This window comes from Zingiber officinale, chromosome 4B (genome assembly GCF_018446385.1).
Source record: "Zingiber officinale cultivar Zhangliang chromosome 4B, Zo_v1.1, whole genome shotgun sequence".
Classification (NCBI taxonomy): Eukaryota; Viridiplantae; Streptophyta; class Magnoliopsida; order Zingiberales; family Zingiberaceae; genus Zingiber; species Zingiber officinale.
The window spans coordinates 89,612,350-89,635,450 of NC_055993.1; the positions used below are offsets into that span (position 1 = coordinate 89,612,350).

Here is a 23,101-nt window from a genome sequence, read left to right on the forward strand (position 1 = left end):
GAACCGATAACATGATCTTCTGTGTGGCACTACATACCATGTTATCTACAATATAAATTAAATGGACAACTGCATCGACATATATAAATATAAAATGCAGACATTTGACCAAAGTGATTCTCATTTCAAAATATCTCAAAAATATATATTCATACAAAAACTAAGCTTATAGTATACATCCCAACATGTACATCATTGAGGATTTCATCCAACAATAACCATTTATATGGGATCAAGGGATCCACAATATATTTTACATATTAGAAATTTACCGCATGATCTATTACAGTAACACTATATTATTATAGTACTAACATTGTACCAACCATGCGGGGCGTATCTCTTCCTTTCAAGGCCACTTGCAAGTTCATACTAATGTATCAAATGGTATCAACACTTGATCTGTTGTGGTTATCGTTAGTGTTGTAATTGTTGTATATATTATTCATCCATTCGTTGTCATTCAACCTCAAGGCTGTTATATAGGTTCCAATAGAATTCCCACCCTTCAATGATGCCGGATCAACATTGAAGGATCAAATATTTCACAAGGTAAAATTTTTAATTCAGAATTTGGAATCTAGTTTTGTATCATTGCAAAATTATAAAATCTATATTTGTTATGAAAAAATATATAATTATCAATTTTTAGATCCAAATCCTACCATTTAGATGCTTTAAAGAGTCTTTTTACTATTTTTAATAATTTTTATTTTTAGGACATTTAAGATAAATTTTGATATTTCTGGTATTTAAATTTTTTTATTAATTTATGTCTATTATGAAATTTTCTTTTTTGGGTAAGGTTTGTTTGATTTTGTTACAAGATTATAATCGTGGTTTAAAATTTAGGATTTCTTTCTTTTTTTAAGTTTTAAGCTCCAGGTTTATATAATACCTATTAGCTGTGATGCGGATATATCTATAAGGCTCAAAGGAAATTATGAAAAATAGAGAGGGCATTTTGGTCTTTTTATAGGTTGAGGGTTTTGGTATTTATGAGAAACTATTCACGCGAGGAAGGGAGAGAGAAGGGGGTTGGGGTCTTCCGCCACCACGACAGCCATGCACGTCGACGCCTCCTTCTCCTCCTCACGCCACCGCCGCCGCACGGAGCCACGAGGACGTCGCCGCCTCTTCCCCTTCCGCGACCAGGCTACTGCTAGTGGGTGATTGCTATCTCTCTCATTGCTTGCCAAACACTTTGTCGTCACCTCCCCGCATGCGTGCAGCCACCTCCATTGCCGAACATGCCTTCGGGCGCCGACGCCAGCGCTGCATCCCTTGTCCCACGACAGGCGTGGTTGCTCCCTCACGTGAATACCACTTCTTTTACCTCATCTCCAGTTGACCAATGACACATCTCCCTATCTCTTCTTTCTGGCATCCACAACCGCCCATCAACGCCTCCTCTCCATTGTCCACGGCCGAACAATGACGCCGCCTCCCCCCTCTGTGCGCCGATAGCACGCGCTCCGCCTCCCTCTATCTCTGAGTTTACCGACATTCCGATAGTTGCCCTTCAGTGGTTGTCACCTGCTACTCTCGACCCATTCTAGGGCTGAGGGCGTTATCATCACACTCCACAATTGTCATCATCACGCTACAGTTGGCTGCCACCTTCGGGTGCCCCATCAAAGATAGGCCAAAGCAGTAAAGAGCGACTGATGTAGAAGTCAAAGTCAAGGCAGTCAAAAGCCCAGGTCCACCAATCGGGTATAGTTAGCCGAACGAGTTGGGTCATCTAGACAAATGAGGTCGTCCGAATAGCCGTAAGCGGAAAACCTGCGATTAGGGCTAAGAGACAAACAATGAATCCCCTAACTACTGTCTTGATCGACCGGATGTCATGGTCGGTCGAGTGAAAGGCAGCCCTTCAGTAATAGGAAACCTAAGTGAAGGAAAGTGGCTCTGTTCGATGCGACTGAGTTGAGACGTCCCCGCCGAGCAGCCTCTGTCCTCGCCGAGTGGCTCCTGGTCGGCCTAAGGGGGATCCACCTGCTTATCTCCTTGTGCTCTTTTGGAGGTTTGTGCCACTAACAATAGAGCATGTCCAGCAGATAAATCATACTTTAGAAGCTTTCAATCTGTCACATCAGAGATTTGTGTGCTTGTTTAAGAAAAGGTGTCAAGGATACTTTTTTATTTATCTTTTCCTATAATGCTTTGAAAAATGTACATGCAATTTAAGATGCGTGCATATATGCTACAGTGACACTATAAAAAGGAGTTTCCATCCACATGCGGACATATGCATTACTTTGCTATTCAACATGCTTATTTCTACAACTTTTCCACTATTCTCTACTGTATCAAGGATTGACTTGAGCATTGGAGGGATGACACTGGAACCCCCTTCTCGGCTTGACACAATACTCCTTGTCTTGCAGGACCGCGTGAAGTTTTCATCAAGTCAATCGTAGAGCCACGTCCCTAGCTAACCATCTTTTCCCCTTTTGGACGGGATCAAGTCAAATGCATCAATCTACTTGAAAATCTACAATTATAGTAAAATGGTCGAATTTGTCACCCTAACGGTCCCACACTATTGGTCTCATGGCTATCTATGAGGAGATAAATGGAGAAACTATAGTTAACTACTGTAGGGGAGGGTTATTCATTCGACTTTGTCAAAAATCGACCCCTACCCTTTGTAACAAGTTCTACCCCATAATACGCTCACAGCCTCCCACTGGTCATGGGAGCTCACATGGAGAGGGAAGGCAAAGGCAGCCGGTTGGTAGATGATCCGACATGGTGGACAATGCGGAGGAGAGGGAAGGGAGGCTATCAGCAATGAACAAGAAGAGAGATGGGTGCAGCTGTGATTTGAGATTCATGAAGGTGGGAGTTGATCGACTCACTGATCAATTACACATGGCGTAATCGACTGGTGAGAATCTTGGATCGATTTAGCGATTCGTGAGCACTGTGCGCATCATTTTCACTGTTCAGTGTTTTCCCAATCTATTGGCACGTGCGGCGTGATCGATTCAGCCAGAGGTGTCTACTGTGCGCGTCAAACCACTGTTACACTGTATTATAGTAAAAAGGTCGAATTTGTCACCCTAATGGTCCCACAGTATTGGTCTCATGGCTATATATAAGGAGATAAATGGAGAAACTATAGTTAACTACTGTAGGGGAGGGTTATTCATTCGACATTGTCGAAAATTGACCCCTGCCCATTGTAACAAGTTCTACCCCGTAATAAGCTCACAACCTCCCACTGGTCATGGGAGCTCACTTGGAGAGGCAAAGGCAATTGGTCGGTAGACGATCCAGCATGGTGGACAGTGCAGAGAAGAGGGAAGGGAGGCTGTTGGCAACGAGCAAGAAGAGAGACGGGTGCTGCTGCGATTCAAGATTCATGAAGGTGGGAGTTGATTGACTCACTGATCAATTACCCACGACGTAATCGACTGGTGAGAATCTTGGATTGATTTGGCGATTCGCAAGCACTGTGCGCTTCATTTTCATTGTTCACTATTTTGCCAATCGGTTAGCGTGTCCGACATGATCGATTCAGCCAGAGGTGGGTACTATGCGCATCAAGCCACTGTTTCATTGTAGGTTTTAATCGATTGGTGAGGGAGCTTGATCGATTTAGAGGCATTTGGGCTTCATGGAGGACTGCTGGTTCACGCGCCACTGAGCAAAACTCTTCTCCGTTTAACATAGAGTCACCCCCTTGCCTTGGCAGATGAGACTTTTTCCCGCACGGAGGGGCTAGCGGGGTGGCCAGAGCATGGGCACTTGCTGGTGCTTCGCTGTGATGTTGTTAGAGTATATACTAACAGCCTAGCTTTTGTAAACATTTATTTTTGAAATAAAAAAATCACATTGGTCAATATCTACATGTAATTGTTCAATTAATTTATATAGTAGACAACATTTTGTGTGGTGTCACACACAGAAGATCATGTTGTCGGTTCTTTATAAATTATAAACAGTTGCTCACGACTAAGATGGAAAGGAACGAACCATCGGAATAGTCATAGTGTAATTAAGTATTAGTTTATCTTGATTAATAAATTATACTGGTACACTCTAAGTGTATTGAGTAGGACCATTTTAGGTAAGTTCTTTTTGTACTGACTTAATAAAAGAACTAAACCTTAGTTATTATGGAAGTGTGTGCTCTTAATCCTAATATAATAACAAGCACATATATTTAATATTTATTTCTTTAACTTATCAAAGGGTGAGGTTTAGCTCGATAAATCAATATGCCTGATAAGTTGGGAAATGATATTACTTATAGTGTGTGTTGTTGATTATAGAAGGAATTTGTGTCCTAGTTATCTAGGTTGAGAATGCTCCCAAGAGGAGCTCATAAGGATTTCCATGTTAAACCCTGCAGGTGGACTTAGTCTGACATTACAATGAAGTTGAGTGATACTACACTTGGAGCTAGATATTAATTAAGTGAGTTGTCAGTAACTTACTTAATAAGTGGACATTCGTTATCTTAAACATAGGGAGACTAACACACTCATGATAAGAAGGAGCCTATAATGTAATTTGGGATTGGTGCGGTAGTGCGATAATAACTCTCTAGTGGAATGAGTTATTATCGATGAACTTGAGTTGTGTGTTCAGGGCAAACACGGGATACTCAAGCTCATCGGAAGGCCAAAACCAATTTCTCCTCTAGGTCCCTGTCGTAGCCTCATTAAAGCCTCAAGTCTATCCAAAGAAAAACCCATCTTGGTATCCAAGAAGGGGGTCGGTCCATTTCTTGGTGACCAAGCAATGGTCGACCACCATATCCTCTTAAGGGGTCGGACCCTTGCTTGGTGCCCAAGCAAGAGGGGGTCGGCCACAATAATTCAAACAAGGAAGGGTGTTTTGAATTTTTAAAAAATCTTCTCTTTGTAGAAAACTACAAGTTTTAAAAGAGAGTTTTTAAATTTAAAAATTTTACTTATTTGAATTAGGCCACGTGTTTTAAAAGAAAGTTTAAAAGTTTTAAAACTTTCCTTTTTTAACCATCCTCATGGTTTAAGAAAAAAAAAGGAAGAGAAGTTTTAAAATGTAAATTTTCTATCACCATGTTAAAAAAGGAAATTTTATAAAAGAAGTTTTAAATTTTAAAACATGGTTTTAATTTTTAAAACTTTCCTTTTTAAACTCCTACTTTAGGAAAGAGAGCTTGTAAAATTTTATAAGAGTTTTTCTTCTTGTAAAATTTTATAAAAAATATATTTCCTTCCTCTTTAAGAGGGTCGGCCACCCTTGTTTGGTGCCCAAGCAAGGTGGCCGGCCAAATAAGAATTAAATTAAAATCATTATCCAATGATTTGGTGATTGATTCAATCAAGAGGAAAGAAAGGAAAATAAAAAGGGAAAAGGAAAAACAAGAGGAAGATTTTAATTTTTGTAAAAATTCTTCCCTTATTAGTAATATAAAAGAAGGGGTGAGGAGGTCTCATGAGACACAATTCTTATTCTCTTGCTTGAAGATCTTGGTGTGGCCGGCCCCTTCTCTGTCTCCTTTCCCTTGCTCTCTTCTCCTTGGTGGTGGTGGTGGTCGGATTTTAGAGGAAGAGGAAGAAAGCTTTTGGGTGGTGTTCATCTTGGAGGATCGTCGCCCACACGATGTCCAAGGTGAGGCGAGGAATACGACAGAAGATCTTGAGGTCATTAGCATACAAAGAGAAGGTATAATTAGTAATTGTTTTCCGCATCATGCTAGTTATTTCTTTTTGTAAGAATTCCAAACACAAGAGGCATTAGATCTAGTTTTTTGAATTTATTTTTCGAGTTTGTGTTTTCTTTGTTTTTCGAATTTGTGATTCGATTATTCTTTTTGGTTAACCTAGAGTTATTTAAGGAAATTAAATATTAGCTTTCCTTAAAAGGCTTTGTCTAGGCGGTGGTGGTTGCTCCCATATCCAAGAAGGCCATGTGCCTCACCATGCAATCCTGGAAGCTAATTTTGGAAATTAATATTTAATGGAATTAATAACATAGGTGGATTTGAATCAATAGTGTTAAGTTCCACTTGCGATTCAAATCTAAACCATTAAGAACAGATAAGTTAAATTTGGAATCAATGATGTTAAGTTCCATCTGCGATTCCTAATTTAACTTCTAAAGAACACAATAGGTTATTTAAGGAAAGGTTTGATACTTGAACAAAATTTTTGTACAGTAGAACCAGTGCGTTTTCCTAGGACTAACCTACAATTGGTATCAGAGGTAGGGTTTGCCTATGTGTGTTTTGGTTTTCAAATTAATTATGCACATGTCATACATAGTTTAGGCAGGATAATAGTAGGATGTTCTAACTTTGTGGTTGCAGGCTCCAACTATTATGACATTTAGATATTGTGTGTGATTGGACCCATGGACATGTCAAGGGCATTATTTTGTGTGCATGATTGTATGTATCAAATACAGCATGAGCTGTATTATTTTTAGAATTTTATTTTTTGTTCGATCTAGAATACATGTACATTCCTTTATGAAATATAGGATCGATATATGTAAAATTCTATATTTGTCGCGGATCGTATCTTTGCAAGGCGTGGTGTTATTGGTGGACTAGAGGCGCAACGGAATAAGAAGCAAGATAGATGCGACAACTCGACCCGATGGCGGTGGCTAAAGATGGCAGCAGCTAGGGTTGGAGCATACTGAAGATAGTGATAGAAAATGTCATAATAGTTAGAAAATTAATTTTCAAATTTATTGCTTTTATTTACTGTGATGTTTATGTGCATGTGATGTATGCTAGCATAGGTTAAAATCCTCATTTTTAAATAGCTAAGTGGGAGAGAGATTTTAATAAATTCCACGGTCTCCATTACTGGTTTGTAAGTGATGCAAACAAACTTGCGTGTTGGCTCTGAGTGCCTTCCTCCATATCGGATGAGTTTGTTTGTGGATCACTAGATCAAACTTCCATTTTGGATAACTATAGGAAATTAATTAAGAGTGTGTGATCTTCCCCATCGGAAGGGGCACAATCTTATTAATGGACTAAGTGTTAAGTAATGATATACACTTAGGTATGTCTAATAGTATCCTCCCCATCGGAGTCACTGCTATTATTTGTGTGATCGAAGGAAAACCAACTAATAATTTTATTTGTTATAAAGTTAGGTTGATAAGAATAAAATTAATGGGTAAAACCTCCTCTTACAAATGTTTGATTTTGTATACGTCCACACTATCGTGACATGCAAAATTCACGGTGATTTGAGGTGTTGGTTAATTTAAAATAGTATTATTTGAAGAATCAATATTATTCTAAATTTAGAGTCTTGACCAAAGTTTATTTTTGTGATTCTTAGGATTATACTGAAAGAAAATAAACTTACTGGTCCCAATTATATAGATTGGAAAAGAAACTTGGACATTGTTCTTACTGCTGAGAGCTATAAGTTTGTACTGACTAAGGCTTGCCTTGATGCACCTAACGGTGACTCTACCCCAGAGGAGATTGAGTATCATAAGAAATAGGTAAAAACAAATGAGATGGCGCGGTGTTACATTTTGGCTTCAATGTCAAATGTATTGCAACATCAGCATCAAGATTTACCAACGACTTATGATATAATGAACAATCTTAAAGAACTCTTTGGACACCAGAATCGGACTGCTAGGCAAGAGGCAATGAGAAAATTAATGACAACCACCATGTTTGAGGGGACACCCGTAAGGGATCATATCCTTAAAATGATGGCTTATCTGAACAAAATACAAGTCCTTGGAGGAGAAATCGATGGGAAAACCCAAGTCGATATAATTCTCCAAACACTACCCAGAAGTTTTGAGCAGTTCCGCCTGAACTACAACATGAACAAAAGAGAATATACGTTGGCGGAACTTCTGACAGGAATGCAGGTAGCAGAAGGTATATTTCGTCACAGTTCTCAGATTCACTATGCTGAAAATGATTCTACTTCTAAGTCGAAAGGCAAGAAGAAGAAGAAACATGTCTTTTCAGCAAAGAGAGTGAATAAACCTCATAGTACAGGACAAAAGGATGGCATGAAGAAGCCGAAGGGCAAGTGCTTCATCTGTAAGCAGTCTGGGAATTGGAAGGCGGACTGCCCTCGTAGGAATCAAAACAATAAAGGTATATCTCATGCTCTAGTAGTTGAAACATGTTTAGCGGGGTTATCTACTAGCACCTGGTGTGTAGATACGGGAGCCACTGATCATGTCTGTAATTCTTTACAGGGGTTCCAGGAAACCCGATGACTATTTGAAGGAGAGATAACCGTCTACATGGGCAATGCTACTAAGGTGGCGGCTGTTGCAGTGGGAGACGTCAACTTATCTTTTGATAGGAATAGAAGTTTGATTTTAAGAAATTATCTTTATGTACCCAGTTTTAGAAAGAATTTAATTTCAGTTTCTAAACTGTATGTGGATGGATATTCTATTTCTTTTAGTAACAATGTGGTTATAAAGAGAAATAAGATGATTATCTGTTCTGGTGCATTGGTTGGCAATTTATATACTTTAAATCCAATTTCTCCCACAAAGTAAAATATGAAAATTAATAACACATCTTCTAACTCTAATAAGAGAAAAGAACCTTTGGAGATGAACCAAACGTATCTTTGACATCTAAGGCTTGGTCATATTAACTTAAGTAGGATTCAAAGACTCATAGTTGATGGACTCTTGGGTCCATTGGAGTTGGAAAATTTTTCAACCTGTGAATCTTGCTTGGAAGGTAAGATGACCAAGAGACCTTTTAAGGCCAAGGGGTATAGAGCCAAAGAAGCGTTAGAACTAGTTCATTCTGATTTGTGTGGTCCTATGTCTATCCAGGCAAGAGGTGGTTTTGAATATTTTGTCTCTTTTATAGACGATTATTAAAGATACGGATACATTTACCTGATGCGCTGCAAGTTTGAGTGCTTTGATAAATTCAAAGAGTACAAGGCTGATGTGGAGAAACGTCTTGGTAAAAATATCAAGACACTACGGTCTGATCGTGGTGGCGAATACCTCTTAGGAGAGTTTAGGAATTACTTATCAGAGGCCGGGATTCAATTCCATTTGTCCGCACCTGGTACACCCCAATAGAATGGTATGACAGAACGAAGGAATATGACTATTATGGAGATGGTTAGATCGATGATGAGTTATTCAGAATTACCAAATTCGTTTTGGGGATACGCTATAGAAACGACAACACACATTCTAAACTTAGTACCTTCTAAATCAGTATCCTCTACTCCCACAGAATTATGAAATGGGCGAAAGCCCAGTCTAAGACATATTCAGATTTGGGGTAGTCCAACACATGTGCTAAATCCAGATGCTGACAAATTAGAATCTCGTACAGAAGCGCTTGTGTTTGTGGGTTATCCTAGAGGAATGAAAGGTGGTTTATTTTATAGTCCTAAAGACCAGAAGGTCATTGTTAGCACCAATGCCCAGTTTTTAGAAGAAGACTATATAATGGACCACAAGCCCAGTAGCAAAATTGTTCTAGAAGAACTTAGAGAGGACACGTCTACTTTAGTACCATCAGTACAAGATGAAGTACCACAAGAGACTGCAACACGTGTCACATATGATACACAACCACCAATAGTACCTCGTCGTAGTGGGAGGGTTGTAAGGCAACCTGAGAGATTCATGTTTTTGGGAGAGTCTTCAGACTTGAGCCCGGGCAAACATAAACCTGATCCCCAGACATATGATGAAGCACTCTAAGATATAGATGTAGTATCTTGACAAAAGGCAATGAATTCAGAAATAGAATCTATGTATTCTAATAAGGTCTGGGAGCTTGTAGAACCACCTGATGGTGTAAAATCCGTTGGATGCAAGTGGATCTACAAAAGGAAAAGAGGGACAGACGGGAAGGTATAAACCTTTAAAGCAAGACGTGTTGCGAAAGGGTACACTCAGAAAGAGAGAATCAATTATGAGGAGACTTTTTCACCAGTAGCCATGCTTAAGTCTATCCGGATACTCTTATCCATTGCCGCTCATATGGATTATGAGATTTGGCAAATGGATGTCAAGACAGCTTTCCTTAATGGAAGTCTTGAAGAAAACATCCATATGAAGCAACCAGAAGGGTTTATTGAAAAGGGCAAAGAGCATCTAGTATGCAAGCTCAATCGGTCCATTTATGGACTGAAGCAAGCTTCAAGATCTTGGAACATCCGGTTTAACGAAGTAATCCATTCATATGGATTTATTCAGTGTCCGGATGAGTCTTGTGTATACAAGAAGTGTAACGAAAAGTTGTGGTATTTCTTGTACTATACGTAGATGATATTTTGTTAATTGGCAACAATGTCAAGGTATTATCGAACGTAAGGGTATGGTTGTCCAAATAATTTGATATGAAGGACTTAGGAGAATGTGCACATATTCTTGAGATCAAAGTTATAAGGGATCGCAAGAAAAGAATGTTGTGTCTATCTCAAGCTTCATATATAGATACGATCTTTGCTCGTTTTAGCATGCAGAACTCTAAGAAAGGTTTCTTACCTTTTAGGCATGGAGTAGCCTTATCTAAAGAGATGTCTCCGAAGACATCAAAGGAGATGGAGGATATGAAGGTAATTCCTTATGTTTCGGCTGTAGGAAGCCTTATGTATGCAATGCTGTGTACGAGACCTGATATCTATTTTGCCGTGGGCATTGTTAGCAGATATCAGAGTAACCCTGGATAAGGACATTGGACTGCTGTAAAACATATATTGAAGTACCTGAAAAGGACTTGAGATTATATGCTAGTCTACCAAGCAGACGATTTGCTCCCTGTAGGTTACACGGATTCAGACTTCCAATCAGATAGGGACAATAGTTAGTCTACGTCAGCCTATGTGTTTACTCTAGGAGGTGGAGCCATTGCATGGAGGAGTGTTAAACAGAAATGCGTCTCAGACTCAATCATGGAAGCTGAGTATATGACAGCCTCTGAGGCAGCCAAAGAAGTTGTATGACTTAAGAACTTTCTAATGGACTTAGATGTGATTCCTGGTTTGCCCAAGATCATTACAATTTATTGTGATAATAGCGGTGCAGTTGTAAACTCGAAGGAACCACGAGCCCATAAGGTAAGTAAACATATAAAGCGCAAGTACCACCTGATACGAGACATCGTCAAGCGAGGAGAAGTTGTCGTCGCCAAGATTGCATTAGCAGATAACCTGGCAGATCCTTTCACTAAGGTCCTTCCGGCGAAAGCTTTTGAACGACATGTAGAGGGGATGAGAATCTGATGTATGACAATAGATATGACAGCTTAGTCTTTAAGTATAAGTGGGAGATTGTTATAGTATATACTAAAAGTCTAGCTTTTGTAAACATTTATTTTTGAAATAAAAGAATCATATTGGTCAATATCTACATGTAATTGTTCAATTAATTTATATAGTAGACAACATGGTGTGTGGTGTCACACACAGAAGATCATGTTGTCGGTTCTTTATAAATTATAAACTGTTGCTCACGACTAAGATGGAAAGGAACGAATCATCGGAATAGTCGTAGTGTAATTAAGTATTAGTTTATCTTGATTAATAAATTACACTGGTACACTCTAAATGTATTGAGTAGGATCATTTTAGGTAAGTTCTTTTTATACTGACTTAATAAAAGAACTAGACCTTAGTTATTATGGAAGTGTGTGCTCTTAATCCTAATATAATAAAAAGCACATATATTTAATATTTATTTCTTTGACTTATCAAAGGGTGAGGTTTAGCTCGATAAATCAATATGCTGAATAAGTTGGGAAATGATATTACTTATAGTGTGTGTTGTTGATTATAGAAGGAATCTGTGTCCTAGTTATCTAGGTTGAGAATGCCCCCAAGAGGAGCTCATAAGGATTGTCATGTTAAACCCTGCAGGTGGACTTAGTCCGACATTACAATGAAGTTGAGTGGTACTACTTTTGGAGCTAGATATTAATTAAGTGAGTTGTCAGTAACTTACTTAATTAGTGAACATTCGTTATCTAAAACACAGGGAGACTAACACACTCATGATAAGAAGGAGCCCATAATGTAATTTGGGATTGGTGCGGTAGTGCGATAATAACTCTCTAGTGGAATGAGTTATTATCGATGAACTTGAGTTATGTGTTCGGGGCGAACACCGGATACTCAAGCTCATTAGAAGGCCAAAACCATTTTCTCCTCTAGGTCTCTGTCGTAGCCTCATTAAAGCCTCAAGTCCATCCAAAGAAAGGCCCATCTTGGTGTCCAAGAAGGGGGTCGGTCCATTTCTTGGTGACCAAGCAATGGTCGGCCACCATATCCTCTTAAGGGGTCGACCCCTTGCTTGGTACCCAAACAAGAGGGGGCCGACCATAATAATTCAAACAAGGAGGGGTGTTTTGAATTTTTAAAAAATCTTCTCTTATTAGAAATCTACAAGTTTTAAAAGAGATTTTTTAAATTTAAAAATTTTCCTTATTTGAATTAGGCCACATGTTTTAAAAGAAAGTTTAAAAGTTTTTAAACATTCCTTTTTTAACCATCCTCATGGTTTAAGGAAAAAAAGGAAGAGAAGTTTTAAAATTTAAATTTTCTATCACCATGTTAAAAAAGAAAATTTTATAAGAGAAGTTTTAAATTTTAAAACATGGTTTTAATTTTTAAAACTTTCTTTTTTTACTCTTACTTTAGGAAAGAGAGCTTGTAAAATTTTATAAGAGTTTTTCTTCTTGTAAAATTTTATAAAAAATATATTTCCTTCCTGTTTAAGGGGGCCGGCCACCCTTGCTTGGTGCCCAAGCAATGTGGCCGGCCAAATAAGAATTAAATTAAGATCATTATCCAATGATTTGGTGATTGATTCAATCAAGAGGAAAGAAAAGGAAAACAAAAAGGGAAAAGGAAAAATAAGAGGAAGATTTTAATTTTTGTAAAATTTCTTCCCTTATTTGCCTTGGGCAAGTAATATAAAAGAAAGGGTAAGGAGGTCTCATGAGACACAATTCTTATTCTCTTGCTTGAAGATCTTGGTGTGGCCGGCCCCTTCTCTCTCTCCTTTCCCTTGCTCTCTTCTCCTTGGTGGTGGTGGTGGACGGATTTTAGAGGAAGAGGAAGAAAGCTTTTGGGTGGTGTTCATCTTAGAGGATCGTCGCCCACACGACGTCCAAGGCAAGGCGAGGAATACGGCTAAAGATCTCGAGGTCATTAGCAATTATTTTCCGCATCATGCTAGTTATTTCTTTTTGTAAGAATTCCAAACACAAGAGGCATTAGATCTAGTTTTTCAAATTTATTTTTCGAGTTTGTGTTTTCTTTGTTTTTCGAATTTGTGATTCGATTGTTCTTTTTGGTTAACCTAGAGTTATTTAAGGAAATTAAATATTAACTTTCCTTAAAAGACATTGTCTATGCGGAGGTGGTTGCTCCCATATCCAAGAAGGTCATGTGTCTCGCGATTGATTGCAAGTTCATTCGATTTTTGCCGGTCAAATGCGACCATTTTTACAAAAAGCGACAGTGGTTAGCAAAAATTGTCAGGAGAATCAAAGAGTTTGATAACATTTAAATAAATCATATTTAAAAAATTTAAATCAGACACAAACTTATAAAAAAATAAATCAGATTTGAATAACATAAAACTTGTTTACCGACTCAAATATTTATTTTAGACTTGATTTAATTAAGTTATGAAACAAATTTAAATATCATAAAATATAACTCAGGTTCACTTGTTTATCGTCTTAATTGTAATTACAACCACATTTTTCCTATAATGACTAAGATGACCTGACATATTTTTTATCATCATTATATTTATTATAATATTTTTATATATTAATATGAATAAATAGGCTTCTTAGCCACGGTGATTTCAGCTTGGTTTTTATGGGTTCATGAATGACTGCGTCGACCGTCCTCACCATCTCTTTCGGCGAGGTAAACCCGTCGTTGTTCATGTAGAAGAGGTGCAGTATTTTGCACGTCTTCCAGAAGAGATCCTTGCAAGGCCTGGGAACGACGCTCCCCTCTTGTTGCACCACCATTCTCAAGAGCTCGGTCCTGGCGGACTCTATTTCCCCTTGTATCTGCTGCTTTGCTTCTTCTTCGGACGTCGAACCGGCACTGTGGAGAACGCGTAGTGATACGGCATTCACCTTCCCTTCTTCACATTCTCTCTGCGGAAAATAAAAAGAGGAAAGAACAATTTGTTTCTTAGGTTCTTATGAAATTAACAGACGATATGGTCTACTGGTTTTTAAGGACAGTTTGTTTCTCTTACTTGGAAGCCTTGCACGTCGTTGAGCAGACGCCCACATATGCTCACTAATCGGAACAAATTCTCGTATTCTGTATTTCTGAAGGCACCTTCAGGAAGTTCCGGAACAAGGAAATAGAGTGCTGGGAGAATAACTGGTTCGAGGGCAAAGGAGACGAACCCATTCTTCATGTACTCATCCAGCGAAGGAACTTCCTTGGTTATCCGGCACTCTGCCTCTTTCATCATGCAATTCATCAATCTAAGCCACTAACCATACGACCATCTGTCACAATCTTCATTAAAGTAAAGAAAAGAAAAACTTGAAGTCTTCAGATCTTACTGCCTCAACTAAATGGTGGGTGATAGCTCGCTTCTGCAATATTGATGCCTTGGTCCCAAGCTCATTGATTGTGTGGAACAGAGCAGAAAAAATGATGTTAACTTGTTCAGAATGCGTCTCCTTTTCCCAATTTGCATCCCACCTATTATCGATAGCGAAAAGAAATTTAGCTTGTGAACCTTTTAAAGAAGATCAAATAACAGGAAACGGCACAGACTTCTCCACCAATGAAATAAGATCTTGAAGCTCCTCTACAGATTCCCCGTTGTCAAAGAAGTCATCGACCACAGTGGCAAGGACACTGCTTTTGGCATATGATATGCGAGCATCGCTCATTCCAGGAGAGAAAAGTATTGCAGCAGCGGAAAAATAGCAAAAAGTCTGCTTTTGCCTGGCAAATTCCAGTTGATCTAGTTTGCTATCTTGCACCCAACTGTCAAATCCAAGAAATATGAACACTGAATGAAAAAAAAAGAAAAAGAGGAGTCATATGCACAAAAGAACGGTGGAAATACTTGTCGAGAATTTGGAGTTCTTCTTGATATGTTCGCTGAGAAGTTCGGAAGGAATCCAATGCCAATCTCACTAGATCACTATCCTTTATGCTATAACGCCTATTTACAGGTTAGGGAAAAAAAATCATTAGCAGAAAGCTGAAGATATCATTTTTGCCACACACTATATTCAAATCTTACTCGCATGAAGTTTTGAGAGCATGTGAGTTGCCATGAGTGAAGTTCTCAATGGTACTTTTATGCTCTAAACGTTCCACATTGGACCAAATCGGAAACTTTAGAGCGTAATCAACCTGAGCAAAACTCCAAATTTGTGTTTGTTCAGACATGGTTTTCCTTGGCAAGTAACAACTTTTTATCATCAAAAGGCGATCAACTATTTACCTCTTTTAAATCAATCTGGTGTCCGAGATTTCGGTTGGTGCTTAATACTTCTTTCAGAAACATTCTTGACCAGGATGCTAATTTGTCTAAACCTTGCTCGTTGGGAAATATTTTGATTTGTGATGCCTTATACAATTCCAATACAGTATTCACATCCTTATATCCTTGCAATGCATTGCTAAAATAGTCCTCATCTACGAGCCAACTTAAGCAATCTACACCAAATCAAACCAACATCACAGTCAGCAATAGGTATCATACATTTGATTCAATATTGACATAACAATCACCTGAAGATACATCGTATCCATTCAATCGAAGAAGACGAAAAGCCATGGCACATGTGGCTACATCTGAATGGATTTCTTCCTCCTCGAGCAACCAGCTTCTGCATATGTTAGAAGGAAACTTTGTTTAAAATATCACAATTATTTGAAAAGAATTAAATATTTAGCAGTGCACCTATATGTTTTATCCAAGATGTTCTTTATCTCATGTCTGAAGTGCTCAGCTATTCCCAACTTTTCAATAGTGTCAATCAAATGAAGATGTGTATGCACATCCATAGCATATAACGTAGGAACTGTGAAGAACCAACAAGTAGATTTAAAGTAAATATGTAAAAATTAGTAAACTCACTTTCATCTTTAATAAGATATGAGAATATTCAATCACCTAAACTGTGAAACTTCAATCGAAGAGAATGCAAGTATTCATGTGCCTTAGAATCATAATGGTGCATCATTGCAGCAGCAGTTGTTGCAGCTGAGTTGAACAATGATCCATTTTTTAGCTGATGCTTCATAGTTTCCTTCCAGTCATGTAAATTCCCTAATCCTTCGGCAACATATGCTAAGTAGGTTTCTCTTGCGTTGCAACTTCCTTGTTCTCTTACATGTTACAAACAAGTCTGTTTCAGTAATCTCAAAGAACATTTAGGAGAAAAAGAGTTACAAATGGAAAATACAGCATAATTGTACATTCAATTGTATTTAAAAAAATTATAAATATAAGTTCAACAAATAAGCAACCATTTTCTATATATAGTAGTGAAGAAAGACAAACATAATAGCATGAAAAATAAAAAGAAAACCCAAACTATGAAGTATCACAATCTTGCTTGACATTTGTTTCGTCATAAGTAAATAGACAAAGTTTTTAGATGTATATCGAGAAGCAGAATTAAACAGTGGTTTTTCAATAGGAAGTTATCAAATCTCAAAGAACATTAAGAAATGAAGAAGAGCGTTTGGTTCTTAGGCAACAAAGCTAGGATTCTAAAACAATGGTTATGATGCTGTATTAATGTATTATGATCACTGGATCCTTTGAACTGAACCATTATACTAAGTATAATGTTAGATGGATTAACTTCACAGTGAACATGTCCTTGATGCAAAATAAATCATCAAATTCGAAGATGCACAAAGCAAAGTTCTACATTTGAACTGACGGAAAGAAGGTATATTTAGATGACAAACGCATAGTCTACATCATCTGCATCAAGGGAAAAAAACATGTATATAACATTCTTAGAATGCTCACATAACGCCTGGTAATCAAATTGTTTTTTAGCTGCCATCATATGTGATGCAACTGATGCAACCCATGAACAGAAAATAGGAATAACTTCTTCTATAAATAACTACTTGGTCAAAACATTTCCAACCTGTGTAGTTCTGCGTTTTGCCGGCGAAGCATGTTGTCTATCTCATGATGTTCTATAGGAACATCTAAACCAATGTCGATGGCATATTTAAGCATGCTTGGAAATACAATATCAAAGCCAATTGGTGACTGCAAGCGCTCGTCCAAAATGGATGAAAAATTACTCCTAATAAAGTTGAGACCTGCAATAACAACATGACTAATCATTTTAACACAGATCACTCAAATGCTATAACACTGTTTATTATCACATACCCTTCCTGACTTGTTCCTGACCAACTTTCCAGCGTTCCAGGGCAATTATACAAGCTAATGTCGTAGACAAGTAGTCTTTAATAAGAAAGGGTTGGAAATGATTAAGTCTCCAAGATCCATCAGAATGTTGATGCTTTATTATCCAATCAAGGAATTGTGGAAAGCTTGGATGGTTAGGAGAAGTTGGAGAAGGAACCATAGCTACCCATGCAGTGTCATAAGATGAAGCTGAAAGTTGGACATTCTGGAATTGCCTACTGATTCTTTCAATTGATCCGCCCTGGCACTACAATAAATTTGGAACTTATTTGAAACATACAACAAAGATTACCATCATATTTAGACGATAAATATGAACAGAATTGTCACTTCACCATATATGTTTTGTTGCCACTTCTATGCATCTTGCATCCTAGATCAGTAAGTGCTGCACCAATTAGCAGGAATACAAGGATTATATGAGAGAATTTTATTAGAAAAGATTTTCACTGATTTTCTATTTACGATAGATGTTTGCAGTGCATAAGGAGCAACAATGAAGAAAAGAAAAACAGCTTGTAAGTAAGCCTTGTATACTGAACATTGAACTTACTATATTTAGGAGCAACAGCTATGACAGAATGCATGATCTGCAATGATGGACTCATTGGAGAATCTGTATCTGCACACCTTAAGTAGATAGTAACGAACTGTGTATAGAAAGGAGGAGAAATAGTTTGCATTTCCAAAGAATCTATATATGCTCTTTATAGAACTTACTCCATTAATTTAGGAGCAAAAGTCAATTATGACAAAAAAAAAAAATGGTCAAGACACGTGTTCAGTAGGAAGTCAGTCAATGAATAGTCTGAGGATGTGATGGATTGAGATGAATGCTGGAGCTTAGATTAATGTTGGTTTATCAAATTTTATTTTTAAAAAATAAATATTAAAAAAATGTCTTATTCTAACATTCTGTTTTCTTTTCAAAATATATTTTTAATTTAAATGATCTAATACTTTTATAATAGTCTTTGTCAAAATAGTTTCGTGTTAGAACATTTTGGACTAAAAACATTTGGATCGGACGAATAAGAAAGATAATTTAGAGAAAAATATTAGGGCGAAATGTCTTGTTCATAATTTTTTCAACGTGAAAGTCTCTTTTAACACAATAAAAATATCTAAGTTTTAAAAAATATTTTATTTTAATAAAAATAATTCAAATATAAATATACTTGTTTATATTTTTATATTTTTATTTAATTATATCATATAATTTTATTTATTTATTTATTTATAGTAGGTTTTTTATTTTGAAAAGAATAATAAAAATTTATGTAAAAGCTTATTATTGATCATCCGGTTGTTAGTAGCACAGTGCATTGTGAATGGATCTACGAGTTTATTACATCTTCTCAGAAAGGAGGGTGTAATAATCCCACTCGCTATCAACATGACATGATCAAACTTGTCATACATGAAGATTGACAATGTGAAGAAAATGTAAGTTGACAATGTGAAGAAATGGTATTTGTCATACATGTAGATTGACAATGTGAAGAAAAGATATTTATCATACATGTAGATTGACAATGTGAAGAAAATGTAGATTGACAATGCCAAGAAAAGACTACGAGAGGATTGTGTACATTTTAAAAACGAAATAGGTCACTAATTCTGGAGAAGTCTCATAGTAAGGTCAAATGAAACGACCAAATTTATCTTTTTATTTTTTTACACTCGACCTATTCGATAATTTGATAATTCCACACTAAGCCACTCGATCACTCCCAACGCAGTCTTCCAGTAAATTTTATAATTGAGTTTATTTCAATATAACTGGCTGACTGACTAACAGACAAATAATATGATTTTGAATTTGAGTTCAATATTTCATTTATAATTTTATAATTGGCCTGGTTAATTCCCCATCTCCCACTTGCGTCTTCAATTTTTTAATATGCAAGTTCATATCGATTATTACACGTACGTGTTGCAATAGTTGTCAGAGGAAACACGCCATTTCTCAGTCTTCCAATACCACTAGGTTTCTTATGAAGTAAAAATAGCTGATTACCGTCACTGTCTGCTCCTGTCAAATATTAAGATAAGAAAACAGAGGAAAACAGAGACTAAAGTGAAATAACGAATTCCAACCTATGAACATCTTATGCAGATGTTTGGTTAAGTGATATTTGGACGCATTTAAATTTTATGTTATTCAAACTTACTAAACCAAATTATTAAAATAATTTTTTAAATTTAACTTATTTTCTTTTTTACGAATTTGAGTTTGGTTTAATTTGACTTGAGTTTGGTGAACGCACAGTTTAAGTTTATTTGATTTGTTTAAAAATGTTACAATTTAAGTTTATTTAATATTAAACTTGAAAATATAAACTTATTTATTATTTTATCAATATTTATTTATTTATTTATCATATTAATGAGAATTTTATTGATGAACATATTTCATCCATTTTATTTGTGAACATTATTTACAAATAATTCATAATTCTTATTTATGAATATTAATGAGTTGAAAATATATATGTTCAAATCTTTTAATTTAATTAATTTTATATGCATTGAATGAATATAAATTAATTCTTATCAAGTCGAATATCAAATTTGCTCAAGAACAAGCATAAACAATATCTTACCAAGTCGAATACTAAATTTGCTCATGAACATTTGATTCTTAAGTAGTAATTCAATATTTTGCTCAAAAGTAAGCAAAACAACTGTTCCAGCCAAATATCGTAGATGGTCATGTCACTAATCAACGAACGGGTTGACGTGCACGATCTCTAGAGATTATTGTCTAGGAGGATAAAAACCTAAAAAGTAATCCACAAGATGATTAGAATGATACCAGGGATGGATCCCGATAGATCACTCAGACGTTCAAGTTAGGGTTTTCTTGAGAAAGAAGAATTGCATAAGGAAATGCAGGATTTCTAGGTACATGTACCTATGCCCACGGGATTGGACAACCTTTTAAAGAGCTGTAAATATGCATGATCTTTGAGATCTGTACATCAATTTATCACGTGCTCCGAGTTGTACGCTTCTCTTACCCATGTACTCTAGGATGCACACTACCATTCTCCACATCTTCTTGGAGAAACGTTCCATAAATGAAGTAGTCAAGTCACTTCCTTACACCCTTGTATTTTCAGCGGCCCGTATAGGGTGCGGGCCTGAGCTGGGGACAGACTAAGAGATGAGGGCGATGTTGAGTGCCCCTAAGGATAGACAATGTTGGCTATTGAGACTGAGTGGGAGACGAGATCGATAACTGAGGTCGAGTTGGGGAGGAGGTAGGTGCCTTAGGCTGAGTTGGAGATGAGCTCGACTACTATGGCTGAGTCAGAGATGAGATCGGTGACTGAGACTGAGTTAGAGATGAAATCGACGACTAAGACAGAGTCGGAGAGGAGGTAGGCACATGGGGCCGAGTCGGAGAAGAGGTTGGCATCTAATGTTGAGTTGGGGATTGATCATGTCCAAAAGTTGATGAGATGGATGCTAGGGATGTGGCGCTTTTGTTGACCTCCGGTGGACTTCACTCCGATCCTACAACGCAAGCAGTGTCAGTGCCGAGCCAGGGAAGGGGTTCTCGGCAATGGCCCTCCGACGCTCAAGTTAGTCTCTGGCGAAGAAGAAGCAGTAAGCGGAGCACAAGAACTGTAGCGCAACTGTAAGATATCACATACCTCCACCGATGCTTAGACCCCCTTTATATAGAGCTCCTGTAGCGCGCGTGCATGCTTCCCAAGGCGAGCATGTGTCTCAAAGCTTTCCCTGTAAAGATGTGTCAGTAAAGTGTTCCGGACATAGTACCTTAACAAGCCGAGCATATCTCTAAACTGACAGTGGAAGCTTCCGCCGTACGATCTTCTGTCTAATCATGTCGCCTGTCAGCGGCACTAGCTCCCAAAAGGATGTCAAAAGATAGTGTGTTGTGTCCGTTAGTGGGTCAAGCGGGACAGTCGCTCGGCCAGAATTACACTGTACACATGGTGTCTGTTGTCAGACCAAGTAGGATGGCCGCTCGGCTGGAAATTCACTGTCTGAATGTTATGCTGCTGGGGCGAGCGGGATGGCCACTCGGTTGAAAGTCCATTGTCCGCGTGCTCTATTGCTGAGCCAAGCGGGATAGTCGCTCGGCCGAAAGTCCATTGTTCGTGTGCTCGGCTGATGTCAAGTATGCTGCTAGGCCGAGCGGAAGAGCCGCTTGGCTCGATTTCTGCATAATATTCCCTTTGTCGCCCTCTTATTTGAGCGTTGGGTGCTCGGCTCATGGCCAAGTCAAAGGTGATCTCGGATCGGGCTTTTTATCTTCCCGATCGGGACATGCTCGTCCGATCGGCAAATGACTTCTAAGCATTGACCGTCTTGACTTTGATCCCCTTTGACCTCCATCGTGACAGCGGGGTGAGGCCCTTCATCATCACCGCATCACAAGCCTCCCCCTCAAGTCTAGTCGAAGGAGGCTATAAGTCCGACTGACTGGACCATTGTGTGAACAGATTCCGATCGACCTTCATCACTATGTAATCTCCGATTGGGATAAGACCGATCCTCCCCGATCAGCCTGTTGAAGCTTGTCGCTCGAGCATAAGTATGCTCCTTCGATCCGATTGACATGACGAAGGTTTTCTCTTGTAAAATTTCTCCTTGGGCAATCTCGGGCGAGTGCGAGCTAGTCTGACATCATCTAAATTTATTGGAAATCGTGCAAATCCCCGCTCATTAGGGTTGAGCATGTTCCCACACCTTCATTAATTGTCGACCCATGGTGGTGCGACATTGTCACGCTCGCTGCCGCCGCACGGATGACGTGATAGGTGTGATGTGACATTTGACGGTTTGAATTCAATGGTGAGATCTTGGCCTGGGTTTCCGTGACCTAGATTGGACGTCTCCAGTTGGCCGAGCCTGCAGTTTATAAGCCCTCTGTGTCTTTTCCTCCTCTACACTTCTTCGAGCGCTCCCGGCGGCCACCTCTCTGTGCTTATGTGCGATCCACGCTCTCCGACGATCCTTCGTGCTTCTTCTCCGGTGAGCTTTGCTTTCCTGGTGACCTTTCTCCCGTAAGCCTTCTCCCCATCGCATCTGCCTTCGATTTTTTTTGGCATTTCTTTTTGTTCCGGCAACATTCCAGCGACCTTTTCCTTCCTTCGATCGTATTTCTTCCCCTCCGCCTTATTTTCATTTTTGCTTTCGCGATGGCAAGTTCTTCGCAGTCGTCTGCCTCTGTCCCTGGACTCTGGTATACATCCATGGAGTCTAGGTTTGATGGGGGCGATGCTGAGAGCCTGTGCGATGCTTTTGAAATTCCTTTCGATCATTAGATCATTCTGCCTTCTTCGTCCAATCGACCCAATTCTCCATCGGCTGGCTGCATTTGTTTCTTCCGAGACCAATTTATCACCGGTCTACGGTTCCCCCTTCATCCCTTCATTCCCATAGTTTGTAAATATTTTTACATTTCCCTCCACCAACTTGTGCCAAACTCCTTCCGACTATTATGCGGTGTTGTTGTTTTGTTTCGTCTGCATGACATCCCTCTGATCCCCCGGATCTTTCATTATTTTTATTACCCTAAACTATCCGATCTGGGGACTTTCCTCTTCCAGTCTCGAGTCAATATAGTTTTTTTCGACAAGATGCCGACTTCCAACAAGCACTGGAAAGAATACTTTTTCTTCATGCACCTTCCCGAGCGGCCAGACTTCCCGACTAGTTGGCAGCTCGA

The 23,101-nt window shown here is 38.4% G+C and overlaps 1 protein-coding gene across 2 annotated transcripts in view; it reads right to left on the bottom strand.

The window, feature by feature from the left end:
- Nucleotides 1-13,639: 13,639 nt before the first annotated feature.
- The window catches only part of LOC121975450 (ent-kaur-16-ene synthase, chloroplastic-like), a 28,155-nt gene continuing 18,693 nt past the window's right edge, over nucleotides 13,640-23,101 (bottom strand). The window contains exons 1-14 of one of the 2 annotated variants that reach the window (XM_042527110.1): nucleotides 17,948-18,055; nucleotides 17,730-17,782; nucleotides 17,356-17,641; nucleotides 17,102-17,282; nucleotides 16,108-16,322; nucleotides 15,895-16,015; nucleotides 15,723-15,820; nucleotides 15,433-15,647; nucleotides 15,229-15,341; nucleotides 15,049-15,147; nucleotides 14,751-14,966; nucleotides 14,534-14,675; nucleotides 14,215-14,460; nucleotides 13,640-14,110 (exon numbers count right to left, since the gene is read on the bottom strand). In XM_042527110.1, coding sequence (XP_042383044.1) covers nucleotides 13,763-14,110; nucleotides 14,215-14,460; nucleotides 14,534-14,675; nucleotides 14,751-14,966; nucleotides 15,049-15,147; nucleotides 15,229-15,341; nucleotides 15,433-15,647; nucleotides 15,723-15,820; nucleotides 15,895-16,015; nucleotides 16,108-16,322; nucleotides 17,102-17,282; nucleotides 17,356-17,641; nucleotides 17,730-17,782; nucleotides 17,948-18,002 — 2,388 coding nt within the window. In that variant the 5' untranslated portion in view covers nucleotides 18,003-18,055 and the 3' untranslated portion in view covers nucleotides 13,640-13,762. Of the gene's footprint in view, nucleotides 14,111-14,214; nucleotides 14,461-14,533; nucleotides 14,676-14,750; nucleotides 14,967-15,048; nucleotides 15,148-15,228; nucleotides 15,342-15,432; nucleotides 15,648-15,722; nucleotides 15,821-15,894; nucleotides 16,016-16,107; nucleotides 16,323-17,101; nucleotides 17,283-17,355; nucleotides 17,642-17,729; nucleotides 17,783-17,947; nucleotides 18,056-23,101 lie in introns of those variants that run through there. The other variant, XM_042527111.1, reaches the window with a different exon arrangement.